This window comes from Trichogramma pretiosum, unplaced genomic scaffold, assembly GCF_000599845.2.
Source record: "Trichogramma pretiosum strain Unisexual culture from Peru unplaced genomic scaffold, Tpre_2.0 scaffold56, whole genome shotgun sequence".
In the NCBI taxonomy this organism is placed as follows: Eukaryota; Metazoa; Arthropoda; class Insecta; order Hymenoptera; family Trichogrammatidae; genus Trichogramma; species Trichogramma pretiosum.
Window position 1 is genome coordinate 524,776 of NW_019641680.1, and position 18,129 is coordinate 542,904.

At 44.2% G+C, this 18,129-nt stretch overlaps 1 protein-coding gene across 2 annotated transcripts in view; it reads left to right on the forward strand.

Moving 5' to 3' along the window:
- The first annotated feature begins 54 nt into the window (after positions 1-54).
- LOC106658146 (MICOS complex subunit Mic60) overlaps positions 55-18,129 on the forward strand; it is a 33,827-nt gene continuing 15,752 nt past the window's right edge. Inside the window, exons 1-10 of one of the 2 annotated variants that reach the window (XM_014379973.2) lie at positions 55-192; positions 521-600; positions 944-1,009; positions 1,198-1,413; positions 1,478-1,566; positions 1,888-1,998; positions 2,115-2,325; positions 2,403-2,814; positions 2,898-3,023; positions 13,196-13,424. In XM_014379973.2, the coding sequence (XP_014235459.1) occupies positions 142-192; positions 521-600; positions 944-1,009; positions 1,198-1,413; positions 1,478-1,566; positions 1,888-1,998; positions 2,115-2,325; positions 2,403-2,814; positions 2,898-3,023; positions 13,196-13,424 (1,591 nt within the window). In that variant the 5' untranslated portion in view covers positions 55-141. The remainder of the gene's footprint in view (positions 193-520; positions 601-943; positions 1,010-1,197; positions 1,414-1,477; positions 1,567-1,887; positions 1,999-2,114; positions 2,326-2,402; positions 2,815-2,897; positions 3,024-13,195; positions 13,425-18,129) is intronic. The other variant, XM_014379975.2, reaches the window with a different exon arrangement.

An 18,129-nucleotide genomic window follows, 5' to 3' on the forward strand; every position in this document is an offset into this window, starting at 1 on the left:
TTACTGTCGTCTACTCTTTTCATCTAAAGCCTGCGTGTGTGGGGAGGTCAGGCAGGCCCGTGGAGCATGCTTAGCGAGTGACACGAGAAAATACACAGCATTACTATACCGGCCCCATTAACATTGGTATCGTTTTCAAAAATGTTCCGAATTGGATTAAAATTACCCGTTAATGGCCTCAACCTCAATCGGGTACGTAGTTTTTGTCAGCAAAAATTCGTTATCGAAAGATGCGCCGACACTCGAACCTCCTTGACTCCTCCTGTCTCGCACTTGCTTGTTTTCCTTACCTTCGAGTCATGCCTTTTTATTTATTTCATTGTGCAACCGATGCCCATTCAAGCATCTGGTTCCATTGGGAATGTAATTGCTGTTTCATTGATGCATTAGAGACAGAGCAAATTGATAATTGTCATTTATCATTGATTAACACGAGTCATGAAGTGTCAAGGTGGCTTACATAATTTTACCTGACTGAATGAACAATATTTGAACTGATTCAAACTTGTAATTATTACAGATTCAAAAACAAGGCTGTCAAAGACTGTATATTACAAGCAGGTCATTTGAGACAAAATCTAGAACCCACGATGAAAATAGGTAAGATCATTAGCACTAAAAAGTTGCAATGTTTACTTTAGGCAAGTTGTTGTTAAGTATATTGTAGGTAGTGACAGATCGTTGAGTAAAAGTGCTGTAGTTTACTTGACTTATGTTTCGTAGATTTTTAGTGCACTGATTGCACTACTACTGATAAAAAAATAGAGTGACACTGTGAAATTATTATACAAATGTGCAATAAACAGTGAAATCTGTGGTAATCATAGGGTTATGTTTGTCTAAATAGTGTGGTATCGTTGTTTTGAAATGAAGCAAATGTTTTGCTACAAATGATAAATAATTAATCAGGATTAATGAAAAGTTTAATTGTTATTGATTTTAGATTATTCAAAAATGATACACTTTCAACAAGGTTATCTGCTCATAAGTATTCATCAGATTCAAGAAGGTAATCTAAAATAGCTAGTCTTTATTTTTGGTTTTACCAGCTGTGATTCCTCTTACTTTTATCCTGGGCCTGTTCTTCCTGTAATTTTCCTGTTTCAAGCTTATAATAATATATTTTTGAAATGTTGATTTAAAATATTGATAATCAAAAATTTTCCAAAGAGATATTTCATTATATAATAATTTCAGTGGGAAATCTGGAGGCAGTACAGGCACCTTAGTCACACTTGGAGCAATAACTCTAGGAGCTGTTGGTATTTTAACTTATGCCAAAAATGATAAAGAATTCAGAGCAACATTGGAAAATTGGTTACCAGGAACCGACAGAACCATCCAAATTATTTTCCAAGAAGAAGAAAGTTATTTAGATCATCTTCTAAACTTTTTTACATCACTAAAAAACAAGTTAGTATATCAGTTAAAAAATATACACTTTTTTAAACTTTCAAAATTAACAAATTGGTTTTAGAATTTTAGATATGCTCTTTGGCAAGGATCCTAACATACCAGACAAGGTGGCTACAACTGTAGATCGCAAGAATTTAGAAGAATTTAAACGTGAGATAACTTTTTTCTTTAATTTTTCCTATTTTTTATAATTTTAGAAATCATTATTTTATGTTATATTCAAATTAAGCATAGATATTGAAATAATATTCGTATAATTAATCTTCATAGAATTGAAAATTATTTCTAAAGTACAAATTATTTTTTCAAATTTGTATAAATGATATTTTTAATGTTTTGATAATAATAATATGCAAAAGAAAAAATACTGAGAATATGTATAACTAATAAGTGAAATAATAAGAAAAAAAAACAGCACATACTAAATAGTAACTAACAATTTGGCTGACCCAATACTCAATGTGTGTTTAGCGCCACGATCTGCTTTTGAACCATCTGCTTTGCAACTTACACCGCCACCTCCAAAAAAACCTACACCAGAACTTAGAGTTAGTAAAGACGAAGGAGAAAAAATTGAAACTGGTATGTACAATACAACATATACATAATGACATTTACAAATTATTCATCAAAGCAATACCTAAAATCAATTTCATCCGGTTGAGGAATAAACTGATACTTATTCTATGATGTTGCAGTGGTGGAAAAATCAGTTAGTGTTCCTGTGGCACAGCCAATAGAAAGCAAAACAGCAGATCTACATGAACTGGAAAGATTTGCTGGAGAACTTGCAAAAGATGCCATTTCAGGCTTTCAACAGGCAGCAGTTGCTGTTCAAGATTACAACAAAGATGTCCTGAGTGTTGTAGAAAATTCTGATTCTAAAGTAGGAAATCAGATTTGGGACAAGTTAGTGTTATTTTTAAAATTATGAATTAAACAATTTTGTTTTGAAAAACTTTATAATTCTTATGCACCATTTGTAGATTGAAAGTCGCGTCAGAAAAAAGAAAGAAAGCTTTGAGTGAAGCTGAAAAAAAAGCTGATGAAGCAGTTACAACTTTAAAGAGATTGGAAAAAGCAGTTGATGATCCCAAACTTGAAGCCACTCAGGGTCAAAAAACAATTACAAAAAAGAACATCAGGGATATTTTGGCCAATGTCGACAAAGCTAAAGATAAATTTGACCAAGAAGCCGCAAATTCTAACATAACTGAAAGATACTGGAAAAATGTCAAAGCTGCACGAGAGCAATTCAATGATGAGCTACAAATTCTCTTCCCTAACATGAACATTAATGACAAGAAATTTGCTGTTACTGAAGAGGCATTCGATTTGTTTGTTTTACACATGTACCATAAAGTAGCATTCTTACAGAAAGAATTAGAAAAACTACAGGTAAGGTTTTATTGGCGATATTATTTTGTTTTCTTTTTGTGTCATAAGATAATGAAATTATAAAATTCCGAATTATTGTTCAGACTGTTGCCGATGCAAAAATACAAACTGCTTTGAAAACGGAAGGTGATCAAGATAAAATTCAACAAGCAATCGACAACAAAGTTTCGAAAGAAAAGCGAAATCTACAAAAGGAGTTTGACAAAAAGGTACACTTTTTTATACCTAATAGAAATATAAGTTCTTCACATTTTCAAGTTTCCAGTCCATCAAGAATTGTTCATTACCATGTAATTTGGTAAAAATCTTTTTTCATTTACATTAAGCAATTAGAAATAAAACCTAAAGGCATACTTCAAAGACAATACCCTCCTCTGACGTCCCCGTACGTCGCCCGTGTTTCCGTTTAGAGTAATCAATCGCACGACGGCGGATAAAAGAGACGTATTTACAAACAAAAAAAAAAAAGAGGAGAAAAAGCCGAAGACCGCCGTGGGTAATGTGTATGTGTGGCGCGCTCGCAAGAAAAAGGGAAACTCCACGTGCTGTGCCACTGCTGCTGCTGCTGTTCTTCCCTCAGTGGCTTCTTTACAAAAAGATCCACCGGTCGGTGGGTGGGTGATTTTCGTGCGTATACGTGTGTGTGTGTGCAAGCTCGAGAGCAAATTCCACCCTCTACACCATTACTGCGGCGCGCAACTTTTTACCCTTTCCATTCGTGTGCTGCTGCTGCTGCGCGTATGTATATATCCATTTGGATCCGGGCCAATGTTCCTCTGGCGCGTAGCAGAGACTCGCACACACACACAAACGCACACATATGGATGGTACATATATACATACGCACGCCCTCGCGGTGCGATACTCCCTTATTAAACTCAGCCTATCGCTACGCGCACGTGTTTATGCATAAAAAACTCATTTGCCTACGTGTGCGTATAAATATATATTACACGTGTGTGCGCGTTTGCAGCTAGTGCCTAGCCTATAGCTAGCATCCACGTACGCGAGCCCTGCAATCCCGTTTCATTTTTTCAACGCGCTCGCACCGACTACTCCGCTTGCGCGTATATACAGCTTTTTACTTCCTTCTTTTATTTTCATTTTCGTTTCTTTTTTTTTTTTTGCTGCTTTTCTGTTTTTGTATAAAAATATAAAATATGTTCTTAGCGCGGAAGTTTGCAAAAACGTGCAAAAATATATTATTTCTCTTTTTCTCTATACGTGACTGGGTGATTTATCGATTCGGATATTCTACTCGCATGGAGTTTCTACGGGTTTCCTTTTTTTTTTTCTTTTTGGATTTGGCAAATTTTTGACGAGAGCATCCGATCTCGCGCGCGTTACAGCTGCGTAAATTTTATTATTTAAGAAGCCCCCGAGTCGGTGTAAAAATAATATATTTTTCAAACACTCCGTTTCGCATTTGCACTGAATATTTTCATCCGAAAGTTACACGCGTTGATCTTTCTTTTTCGATATATTTTTTATAACACCACAGAGATTCGAGGCAAAATATTAGGTTGGACATTTTTAATTTGCATCGCCGAAACTCCGGCAGCAGCTTTTAACGTATAAGTGACAGTTTTGACGACTATCACTCCTGGCGGTTTATGCAATTAAAAAAAAAAAAAGGCAGTTTTTATCCCCAACAACACTAATAATCCCAGCAATGAAATCGTATTTAACGAAAAGCCCAACTTCAAAGCTGCGCGCGAGGTGAAATTTTTAAACACGCGGCTAAAATTGTAATTAAAATTTTCATTATCCCCAAAACAGCTGCTGCTGCTGCTGCTGCTGCGGGTGTGCAATGTGCATTTGCGTGTGTGGCGTGGCAGAGAAAATTTTGATTAAGCCGTATAATTTAAATTTCTCGTTGTTGATATCGTTTCTCGAGCAAGGGAGGTGGCACAAGTAAAAAAAATAAATAAATAAAGAAAGTAATTTACGTAAAGCACCGCAAAAACCTTAATGCACTGCGTGACGCACGTAATGGCGCTTTAAAGCAGCTCGTGTGTGTGTGGGTCTCTCTGCGTTGCGATATACACATATAGCACCAAACGTAGCGCAAAAGATAAAGCAGCAGCAGCAGACCCTGCCGTCCATTGACTATATTTCACTTTCGTGGAAAATTTTTAAGTACGTTTCAATGACGAAGAACAGGGTACTTGCGCGCGCGCGCCTCTTTTAATGAAGATCCTCTTCAAACGTCCTTTTCACAGTCGGTCGTGCAGTGTTCTTTTCTTTTTCTTCATGGCTGAAAATATATATATTCAACCGGGCGCACGATGTACGTCGGTGTCTATTTCGCCTATACGTACTTATAGTTAATTCAAGGGAGCCTTTTTCATATTATGCACAGAGCGGCCCCCGAGCTTTCCTTGCAAGCTCTCTCTCAGCGCGTTCGGCAAAGTTGTACACGTGTATTATATATAATATAACGGCTAACAACATTTTCATTTCCCCTGCCTTTCTTTCTTCCTCCTTTTTTTTTTTCAATGCACACAGTGCCGAGCGAGAGGAAGTTTCAAGTTGATCTTTTGGCATTAAGTGCGCGCGCATAAGTATTTCATATAGAAAATCTCGTAAGAGGCTCGTTCGCTGCTGTATATATACCCACTCACTGCTGCTGCTGCTGCACTGCATGTGCAAATACTTGTTATCGTTGATTGACACGCCTTGAGTACACACACACACACTCTTGCGCTTTTCCTTATGTATAAAGACGCGAAATTCCTGTTTATATTCCCCGACGCGTTGCATTTCCCAAGCCGGCACTATAAGCAGTCCACTCGCTCTGGCACGCGCGCGCGCGCGTAATTTTTAATGCCCCGAAGATGCGAAATCTCGCGAACTTTCCTTTTTTTTTTCCTCTCTTTTTCGTTTCACTCACGATCTCGGCTGATTTTTTTTTTCGAGACGGTCTCGTAACGGTGGAAAAATCGCATTTGTATCCGTATACGTGTACGAAATCCCAGCGACATCGATACTCGTTCGAGTCCCCCGCCGAAGAGGGAAGAAGAAGAGTTAAGTTGCGCCGACGCCGCGGCATCGGGGGAGGAAATCTCTCGACAGCTGCGCGGCTCGTATCAAAGCTAAACTGCGTCCCACTCGTCTCTTTCTCTCTCTCTCTCTGTCGTGCGCTGCGGGCGGCTAAAAAACATACACAACAGCTGACAGGCTTAAGTAGCTGCGGCATCAAGCTCGTCGCGAAAAGTCTAAAGGGCAAAAGACACGACGACGACGACGAGTGGCGTGTGCCGCTGCTGCTGCTGAAAAAGCTCGAGAGTATGTATTACGTATTAAGATCGTCGAGTCGAAATCTTTGCGCCAGCCAAAAAGGCGAGCTTGCGCCGCGGCAATATGTATAGATACGAAGAGAGAGAGAGTCTCGCGGGAGGAAACGCGTCGTCGTAGTCGTCTGTTGCAGCCGCCTCGCGCGCCCGACGACGACGACTACGACGCTTATACCAATATCTCGTCTGACGGCATATACGAAGCATAACATACCAGTATAGTGGTAGTATAGTAGTAAGCAGTCATATAGTACGGTAGCTAGTTCCCCGTGTCTCTGCGAGGTTTGTTTTTTTTCTTCATCCTCTTCTACCTCCTGCTCCTGTCTCGCATCGAATAGAGAGAGAGGAATTTTCGCAGCGCAGCGCGTGTAAAAATTTATGAAGCTCGTGGGGACTTGGCGAATTTTTTCTACTTCTTCTTCTTCTTCTTCTTCTTGTTCTTCGTCTTCTTCTTGTTCGTTTATTTTTTTTCTCTTCCTCGAAACCAAGAAGAAGATCTCTGCAAGCCAGTACGGTAAATCTCCCTTGGAAAAAAGAGTTAAGGCAGACCTGCACGTTGGTGCTGTAGCGCGGTATTATTGAGAAAAACACGACGTAGCCCCGCGCGCGTTGAAATATCAGTCGGGATTGCATGCATACAGTACACACGGCTCTCGGCTCCTTTTCTTTTTCCTTGGCGGCGGCGCTGCGGAGTCTTTTTTTTTTGTTGCTCTTGCTTTTTTTCCCTCGTCGTTAAAACTTGGATACTTTCCTGGAAATTACCTATTCTCTCGCTGGTAAGTTCGTGCAACGCAACGCAACGCAACATAACACACAACACGCATTTCGATTCGTAATGGTCCATTGGTGCGGTGTTGCGTTGTAGCTGCCATTGTCTCTCTAAAAGAGCAATTGTGCCATTAGCGCGCGCCCAACCGACACTGACTCTCTGCGTATACCTCAAGCTCTTAGATACGGGATTGACATTTATTTTATATGAAGAACTCGAGGGCGAATCCCCCCGCATTAATCGATCGACGAGCGGATCAGCCCTGTAGCAACAGCAGCAGCAGCATCACGAGATTATAGCCGTTGTTTCTCTAGCAGCCGTACACATACGTATATTTGCAAATTGTTAAATATTCTCTTTGAAGAGTACGCACGCGGAGCTTTATTATATATATAAGCGAGGGTCCAGGCGTCGGGCTTAAAACAGGAATTCGGCTGATTTTTCTCCTCCTCCTCCTCCTCGTCCCTCTTGTAATTTGATATTAATCAATAACACGAGGGGGGGAGTAACAAGCTTGCCAGGTATTATATACAGTCTGTACGTAGCTTAAACATACAGACGAGCCGGGTCGATAATACGCTTTTCCATCGTGTGCACGCGTATATATACAGCGGCAAAAAGTGTAAACCGATGGAAAAATCCGAAAAGCACAGCCAACGCGCGCGCACATACAGCAGCAGCAGGTGCAGGGAATGTAACCGCGCACACAGAAGCTGACGTTATACTCTGCGGCTTAGCATTTTCGCCGCATGCACTTCGTTATCTCTCTCTCTCTCTCTCTCTCTTGCATTGGATTTTCTTTTTTTTTCTCTTTATAATGCCTCGTTCTCCATCCTGTGTAGAGAGGGAGACTTTTTTCCATTCGTTTTCTTTCCTCTCCTGCCCTCTTCCTTCGTTTTTTTTTCACCTCTTCGTTTCAATTTTATCGGCTGTAAGATATATTACACAGCCCTCTATCCTATATGTGTATATATACGGCGTTGCACAGGCCCTCGCGTATATAGTAGAGAATATATTGGAGTAACTTTTGACCGCGCGCACACACATACACGCGCGCGCGCAAGCTCCGCACAAAGTCCGTGTGTGTATATAATATTTATTATTTCAGCAGCTCTATTCTAGTATCCATACGCATATAGTTTGGTGCATGTGTGTGTGTGTGTGTGTGTGTGTGTGTGTGTGTGTGTGTGTGTGTGTGTGCAGTAGCACACGCAGAGAAAGTCATACGTGCGGGATTTAATTCCGAGTTTAAATTTTCCATTAGTCGCACGCTATGCTGCTCACTTGCACGTTTTTAACTTTAAAAACAAATTTCAAGTATTATATCCTTATTGCTCCTCGACTCTCTGCGTTTTATATTTTCGAGCTCGCCAAGAGGAGATGCTTTTTCGATCTCTCTTTTTATCTATATCTATCGGCCGCCATGCGAGCTGGTGGTGGTGCTGCCGGTGGCTATCGATCATTTTGACACATCGATTAAATATGCGCGCAAGAAAATTGATTGTTCCGCGCTCGTATCGCGGAATGCGTAGTATGGATACCCACCCGCACCCATCCCCGCACGGAGCGAGCTTGTTTTATCAATCACGATCCAATACATCATATATCCTTAAAAGCTGCCCTCTCCTCCTTCACCCTCTTTATATCGCTTGCGAGGGGCTAATAATTGAATTAAATATTTCCTTGGCTTGCTGCTGCCGCTGCCGCTGCGTATAACAAAATTGAGCTATATTATACTCTCGCGCGAGCAGATCAGCTCTCTCTCTCGACGTCGATGTTGGGTAGTATAGGGGCTGGTGTGTGTGTGTGTGTGTAAACGTGTGTGCGTGTAGGAAAGAGCGAACGAGCGCCCCGAATCGAGAGCAGCAGCAGCCAAGGCAAATCGATTCCTTTCAAAAGTTAGGCTATTGAAAAGCGTTAAACTTTATCTCAGGGGAGCGAGCGTACAGGCACACGGCGGCGGCGTACCTTCGGCTACTGCTACTACTGCTCGGCTCGCAAAAGAGGGGGTTGGTAAAGTAGCAGCCACGCGTATATATATATTCATCGACTCGCGCGTCGCGAATCTGTCGCTATTTCAAACACTTTAATTAGCGATATCGATAATTGATTCGAGTCACACCGGTAGTAGTTGCTATATACGTATATACACAAGCTCGTCTATACGTCGAGCAGCAGCGTCAACTTTTGTTCTTGTATACGCGCGTGCGAGCGGATCGTCGTTGTCATTTTTCAGCTCGTAATTGACACAAATGATGTATACGACGCTGCTGCTGCTGCGTTGCCGTTGATGTAATTTAATGAGCGGCAGCGTTTAGATCTATCTGCCTGCGTGTCCCGGCACCATTTGAAATTCGCAAAAGTGCATATAGCTGCAGGGGATCATCGATCAGATTTTCATGTACACGTGATAAAAAACAAACTTAGCCAGCTAGCAATTATCGACAAGTTGTTGAGCTTTCGTGCGCGAGCGAAAATTTACGGTAAATTGCGCGCTGCAGTGTCTAAAACAGTGTCGACATTTGAAAAATGAACTTTCTTCGGGCTCTCTCGCTAAATTAACAGCCCCAGACGACGACGAGGACGACGCGAATGAACAACGAATTAAGTATAAAGCTTCACGCGCGAGATTGGGGCTGCCCCACGGGGGGGGNGGGGGGGGAAGGAAGAAAAAAATGTAAAAATTAGCGCGATATCATGCGGTTTATATCGTGTAATATAAAAAGTGGCCGTACAAAGGTGCGATGATGTCGCGCGCGAGTAGCTAATTAAAATATCCCCTTTGTGCGCGTGTCTTTTCCGTCGGTCGTTTCTTTAACTTTTGGCCCTTTATGAATTACGCACGCGTGCGTGCGTGTAACGTGGCTCGCTGAATCTCTCATCTCTCTCTCTCTCTCCGTTGTACTGAATTTTTCACGATATTTTTCATAATTCATGGGCCCGAGCAACAGCAGCGAGAAAAAATTTTTTCTTTTGAAGCACAATATATAGCGAAGAGAGCAGCAGCAGCGAGCGCGCCAGGATGATGTGACGGCCAGCTAATTACAATGCACTTTACGACGTGTATCCATTTACAAAGGGAATAATAATAAACCGGCTTGGGCGGGGGCGGGGCAGGGGGGGGGCGAGTTTCAGCAACGGCGGCAGATGATATAACGACGTGCAAAATGGATGAAACGATATTTTATAATGTCGCGAGCGTATCGGGCCGGGCTCGCCTTTCACGCTTTTGGCACGATGTATATATAGAGATAGCAGCGGGTGCGCAAGCTCGCAAGCTCGGTTCTCCATGCTATATTCCTCGATGCCACCGCCATGCTGTGCTCTGCTCTGCACTTGGTTTACTCATTAGGGCACTTTTGCTCTCTCTCTCTCGTAGCAAAAGCTGCGTTACGATATACGCTACGTATATGTACATTTAGTATGGTAACACGTACGCCATACGCAGCTAGCAGCGCAAGTCGTTTTCTCGCTCGTCGTTGTCGTTGTCGTCGTCGTGCACGTCGATAAACATACACGCGCGTATCTCGGTGCGTATCCATCCAACTCCCGTATCCTGTGCTGCCTTCAGCTAGACTACCGGTAGTATAGGTAGCTTTAGGCGGTTTCCGTGTACATGTGTGTGCATGTGTGTGTGTGTGTGTGTGTTCACGGCGTCGGCAAAGCGCGTTAATTATTGACAAGGAGCTTTGCGGCAAGCTCGTAACGCCCCGCGTGCCTTCCACGCTCTCATCTCTCTCCCTCATCTGCGTGCACTTGTAACAATAACCATAATACGTATAGTACGCGCTGACTGCTGTTTATACCCTCGATCCCCACATACATAGATCGCTGCCGCTGCTATACGGCGTCGCTCCGGGCCGTATTATATAGCGTATTACGATATGGAAGCTCGTCGTCGTCGGCTTCTTCGCTCGAAGCCCTCTCGATGCACATCTTCTCCTCTGGTGCCTCCCCACCCACCTCCGATGTGTGTGTGTGTGTGTGTAAAGCACACACACACGCGTATAGATATATCAACGCGTCACAATGCCATGGCTGGTATATACGCGCTATATAATGTACCAGCAGCGCAGCAGCGTAGCACGGCGCGTATCGTGCGGCTTTGTAACATCCCATATCCTATCTGATGCGGGGGTGTGTATGTGAGAGATCCTTTATACGTATATATGTATATATAAGCTGCTACCTCGTGCGAGCTTTCTCTCTCTCTCTCTCTCTCTCTCTCTCTCTCTCTCTCGCTGGCGTATACGTGGATATGGAGGAGAAAACGAACGACCTCTGCCGCATAGTAAAGCTCCGAAGCTGCTACTTCTCTCTCTCTCTCTCGCGTCTGCATTGCGCATTTACATGCGTTATATACTCTACCTCTCTGCGTGTGCTTCTGTACGTGTGTGTGTGAGCGGGTGAGAAAGACGACAGGCAGAGAGACGAGAGACATAGAGAGAGAGAAGCTAATTCGAATTATTTGCTTTATATATTTGCAGCTATATATGTGTGTATTATATACGATCATGGATATCCGCGTGCTGCTGCTGCTGCTGCTGCTGCAATCTCAACGATCTGGGACGACGATCGTCGATATATATTGACGATCGTATTTATACGTGAATGTGGGTGCGTATATACACGATGCGATGCGTGTATTATATGTATACAGACTCGAGACTCGTACATCGTGCGAGAGAGGGTGGGAGAGGCAGACACGATAGCTCACTGAGACACGAGATAACGGCGAATTACGCGAAATTAGCAAATTCCCGATGACGACGACTACGACTACGATAAGGACAAGGGACAATGCGTGTAATGGTTAATAGCGTTTCGGTGTCCATCGGCCGGTTAAGTGTATGCGCACTGCACATACAGGGACCAAGAAGACGATGTGTATCATACACAACAACGCATATAGTACACCCCGTAGGCTGTGCGTGTAAAACCAATCAGCTCTCGTCCATCGTGTGTGTGTGCATGTCCTCGTCCTCTTGCAGTATAGGATATTGCGCGTATCGGCATTGCGTACTTTACGCCGTTATACGCGGAGAAAGCTCGACGATCGGCCGAGGCCACTTCTATATATACCCATAGGCACGCATACATGCGTAGGGTCCTCTTACAGCGGCCCTAATACTCTTTTGAAATCCGGCCACTTATATCTACTCTCGAAACTGCTTACTCACACACACGCATACATCGACGTAAATTGTCATCCATCCCCCTTTCGTACGTACATCCAGGCGAAGAAGACGCGAGCGCGCGCGGCCTTTTAGCTTGATATTCTTCCGCGAAATGACTCGATAAAAAACGTTTTAACTCGAGAATATATATATATATATAACGAGAGATCTCGTATCCAACCAGCTAGCAGCACAACCATCCAGTCTAGCTAGGCTAGCAGCTGAATATCTTTAAATCCGTTGTATACGCGGCTGACAGAAAAAAATCCGTATACGCGACATAGAGAGAGTATATAGCAGTGGTAGTAGTAGTAGCTCTGCCGAGAAAAAGCTCCCGATCCCTCCCCGCCCTGCAGAGCCGCTCGCGCGCAAGACGTGCACGCGCAATCCATACACACAACTCACACTCGTCTTCGTTTTCCGTACTCTATACTACACCACTACCACTACTACCACTGCTACTGGTATATCTAAGGAGGAGGAGGCTAAATCCGCACGCGGCGCCGCAAACCTCCGCACACAATCCCGCGGGGTTGCTGCTGCTGCTACTCCCTGGCTATATAGGCTAGGCTCGCCGTTACTCCGCAGCAGCAGTCTATCCTGCAAAAATGCACATACGTTATACAGTCAAGCCTCTCTTCTCAAGAGAGAGTGAGGAACGAAGGAACACGCGCTTCCTACGTGCTCGTCGTAAATACCTTCACCTATACGTATACACATGCAAGAGAGAGAGAGAGAGCTTCGTCGTTTTTTTTCTCCCCCTCTTATATATACGTCTGTACGAGTATGTGTGTGTGTGTGTATACCACTCCCGACCCAGAAATTAGGCTTGCTCTTTGCGTGCGCGTCTCTCTCGCGCAAGCAAATATACCTCTACTACCCCGTCGCGCGTGTAGCCGCTCTCGTCTATCGCGTGCCCGATGCATCTGGAATACTGATATACCTCCCTTCTCCCTTCCCTCCCGTTGCTCCCTCGTGACTCTCTCTCTCTCTGCGAGGCTGCTGCATTCGTCTGTTTAAAGCTCTTATAGCCCTCTCCCTTCGATCAATCTAGTTTATATATTATATACACGAATATTATACACTACTACCATATACGGCAGTAAACTAACACGGAAATATTCTCTGTACTACTGTAGTTGTTGGCCGAGCGCAAGGTGCTGGACGACGAGCTGAGGCGCCAGCTGATGCTGCAGGCCCAGGTGCACGCGGACCACATGCGCGAGGCACTGGGCGCCAAGGACCGCGAGATGGACCGCAAGATCGAGCGGGCGCTGAGCGAGCAGAAGGAGCAGGACTCGAGCAAGAGCAAGAATCAGCTGGCTGCGGTCATCGGCAGGCTGCGCGGACTCGACGAGGCCATCAAAAGTCAGTATACCAACACCACTGCTACTAAATTTTACTTTTCAGCCGTAGTAGTAGTAGTAGTAGTCACTGCTGTAGCAGCACAGCTTGTTGTTGCGCCTTCATGAATATGCCAGCCGCGACGAAAACAACTTGACTGCGAGTTTCGACTGCGGGGTAGGAAACGACGATTTTGTCTGACGCGCACCTCCCGTTACTGCTGCTCCTGTCAGGCTTACCCTATATACATATACTTACCACTACTACTGCCACTGTATACGTACATGTTTTGTATAGACGCGCCCTGTGTGCGAGCCACCGCCGGATGAGTTCTCTCCTTCGACGCACGCGAGTGTAATACCATTCGTAAACGCGGCCGTTGTTTTATGGGCACCCCATACCCCCTCCCGCAAGTCGCTCGTTGAAATCGCTCCGGGGGGCTGCGACTTTATACTATATACACACGCACACCGACTCACGTACTACATACCTACTTATGTACACGAGCGCGTGCGAGAAGTTTGCGCCGCGACTCCGACGAGAGCTTTAGCTAATTCATGTCCAAGTTCCGTGTGTTTGAGCTTTTGCGAATGCGCCGAGTGTATTATATACCGCTATACGCGTTTTGGTGGATGCTTGTGCTTGCGCAGGCACTGGCATGGCAGTGGATTTTCGAGGGAGCTTCGATGGTTTCCCCCCGCGCCTTGCCGAAACTTTTCGGAAACTACCGCATTACAAATTGACGAGACAGTTTGCGACCGCGGGTGGGTTGCACGTGCGTACACGGAGAGAGACGACGACGACGACGACGACGACGACGACGATGATGATTATGTCAAAGTTTATTTATTCACGCGTCCGTTCGGCATCGAATGCCACGTGTAGTAATGAATAATCCGGAGAGGTGAGTTTCGCCAGCTGATTAATAATTTTTACGGCCTCGATATAAAAGCTGGTTATTTTCTTAGTTAGAGAGAGAGGTAGAGATGACCCAGTGCGATTGGCTCCCAAAGACTACTGCTATTACTACGCTGAGAGAGAGAGAGTCTAGTCGTAAAACGCAAATGTTTCATTATATGTATTTTTTTCTTTTATGCCCTAATAAATATGCGAGAGCGACTAGTATCTATCCGCTACTACTACTACTACTACTCGTTGGGGATCGTAAAATTTCGAATCATGATAACGAATGACAGTTTTGAATTCGAACGTAAAACGGTTCGCTTTTAGTTATATTCTCTCGAGTCTCTCTCGTTTGCTCGTCGTCGTCGTCCTCCGTCAGCCGAATTGATTGCAGTTCGAATAAGGAGAGAAGATATTTCAGTAGGCGAATTTTCAGTCTTGGGAAAATTGCCAGCAGCGCAATGTTAAAGACGTCGGTGTGGATTAACTTTCGACATTTTACTCTCTTACTCTCTCACTCGCACAGAGAGAGTTCATATAAACTTCTCTCAGTTAGAATGAACTTTTAATATTAACTAATTTCAATGGAAATTAAAGCTCCTTTTCCATCCTCCCCCGTACTCGCCTTTTGTAACGCGTAGAACAGTTCCTGCTTAGATTACACATGCAAGTCCGTGTTATATATAGCGTACAAGTTGTACGCATTGAAATTTGGCAGTCGGCCAATAGTGCGGCGAATGCGAAACTCGTTTTTTCTGATCGTTCATTTTTTTTTCTCCCTCGCCTCTCCCTCGCCTTTAATGGGTGGTAGTAGCAACAAAAGAGAATACGAGAAAAATTCGCTTTCTACCAATGAGCTTTATTTATTTTATTTAATTTGTTTTTTTTTTATTATCATCGTCGTCGTCGTCGCTCGAGAGTCGAGATCGAGTCGCGCATACAAATTGGCCCCAGACATCATACATTTCACGTGTAGCAGCAGCAGTAGCATCGATTTTCAGCCGCCTCAGGAGCGCTTGGCGGCGGCAGTGATTTGGCCATCGTTATCAATTCGCCGCGCGCAATCTTGCCCGACGGCGGCATCTCCGCGAGCGAACTGCACTACTCCGCCCCGACGAAGTTTCTTCGACTCGGCACGAGAGTGGCACTTAGCTGGATTAATTCCTCCTCGGTAACCTTTTTATTATAAATGCACAGGCACAAAATTAAAGACAAAGACGGGGCTCGTTGCTGCTGCTTCTTTTGCTGCTGCTGCTGCTACTACTCGTGTTATACTGGTAGCGTCGCGCGTTGTGAAAAAGTAAAAAGCTCGTTACCTCTTGGCCGCCGACGCTACTACTCGCGTGACAAAAGCCATGGCTCGCTCGCCGTCTAATTCATGAGGCACGGCGGGCAGCACCACAGCAGCCACTTCCATTACGCCCGGATGATGGCCGAGCAGCAGCAGCAGAACTCGCTCGATTTCCGTGCGCGGCGAAATGTGATAAGCCCGGAACTTCATCACCTGCTTTAATCTTTCAACGACGAAGACCTCGCCCGCCGCTGCCTCGTCTCTCGTAATAAGCTTTGTCTCCGGAGCGAATCCAACCTGTGAATTATTTCGATTTACTCAGGAGCCGCTGCTGTATATGCGTATATAGCGACAAAGGCACGTTATATACACGCGGGGGGAAGAATATTTGCCGCTGCTTTGATATAATTAACTCGCGCGAATGCGAAACAATGTAATGCTCATAATGGTGGATGTATATACCCTCGGAGTCGATGAGCTCGCTCGTAGCCTCGGGGTTTCCTCAGGTAACCCGGCGTCATTGTCGACGATTTGCAGTACAATTCTCCGGTCTCGTTCGGCCCGAGAGCTGCTGCGACCGTCTCCTTATCCACGATTTTCACTCGCACGTGATCGATCACGAAGCCGGCCGAGTCGACTCGACCCTCTTGCGCTTCTCCGTCTGCATCGTGTCCGTGCCTCCCAATTCGCACATTCCTGTTATTACATCGTTGAGATTTAGATCAAACATTTTTTTTGTCGTAAAAATGAGATGATTACCGTATCCTTGTAGAACCGTGACGCGCGGCAAGTCCGCCTGGAACGCTTCAAAAATGTCTCGGCTTATTTTCGAGCCACCCGTCTGAATGAGCTTCAAAGACTCGAGCTCGTACCTTTTGAACACTCGAGCCTTGTTGAATGCGTTAATCATGTCGGGCGTGATGAAGAACCAAGACACCTAACACGTAAAATTCGTGGTGATTTTTAGCAACATCTCAACATTTAGTAAATTATGTACCCTAAATTTTTAAATGACTTTGCACGTCTCCTCGGGCTCGAACTCGGCGTGAAATATCCTCGTGGCGCCGGAATCGCAGGATGTTTCTCGAAAAGGCTCGTTCGCGCGACAATACGTCGTCGAGCGATTCGTGATCCGAGTGACTTCCAAAAACGACGATCTTCGTAGCGACGTTTTTGAGTTTTGCCGCTTCGGTGATCACCCTCGGCCGCACCAGCTGCATCAGAGCGTCGAGCCGATTCTGCGTCGGAATTTTCCGTACGATCGTTAATACGTTTTTTGAGTTATTCATTTTCCGCGAGGCTATACTACTTACCCAGGCCGACCTGGGGATGCCAGGGATTATAAGCAGCTCCCACGTATAGTAGCAGGCCAATTGGGGTACGTACGCGTCGAGCTCGTTATCTATGCAAATGGAAATTACGTCGTTGCTACCGATGCCTCTCTCGTTTCGCCGTGAGCCGTTCGTTTGCCGGTCTCGGCCTCGATCTGCATCATGATTTTCGAAGTTAAACACGGTCGTGTATCATGAACGACGCGCTTTACATCGATACGAATGATTATTTTCGACCGATGACGAGAATTTTTCTACTCGTTAATTGGCGACGTGCGAGAGAAATTGATGGTGGCTTGAATCTTATATCGATACTACTGTATAAAAACTTCATATATTAATTCCAGAAAATATTTTACCACTTGGGAGTTTTTCTAAAAATTTTCGTTCGCCATCTATCGGCGATTCGTGAATCTAAACCAAATCAAGATTTTTGATGTCTAACTTGACGATTTTTGATACAGATTAGTTTTTTGCAATGCCCATAACAATATTTCGTACTTGCTTGGTAATGTTTTCTAAAAATTATAGTTGAAAATTTCGTAATTAGAGATCATACATTAATTACAACAAAACTTGGTAATTTTTATAACATTTATTTGAAAATTTCCCATAAATTTTTCTCAGTGCAGAGTAATTATTACTGTCAGTCGCTTGTATTAATACTTCTGAATTTTCGCTCGTCTTACTTATCGCATTTTCAATATATTTACAAAACAATTGTTTTGCTAAATAAATAAATACTCTACGAAATTCAAAATTCATCGAAACGTACTTATAAATGTTATCAATGTACCTGCGCAACGTGATCGGGATTTTCCGACAGAACATCGAGTATGACCCTTCCGATATCGTGCGTTTTCATGCAGTACGGTTTGGAAATTCCCCTGATGACGTTCCGATCGATCTCGAAACCGAGCCGCGCGAACACATTTTCAATATCCATCACTGAAATAAGACTCGAAACTCAGCGTCTGTCTGTCTGTCTGCTGCTGCTCCTTTTCAGCCGTGCACGCGTCAGATGTACAGGTGTATTTATTATTTTTCAACTAACGAAATCGCGAAACGGACGAGTGCCCGATAATGGTTTACTGCAGTAAATGATATAAGCGTGCGGTATTACCTTATCGAACGAGCGTCAACACAGACAGACGCTGCTGTCTCTCTCGCTCCGGCATCCGAATCAGCTGATTGCGACGCTGCC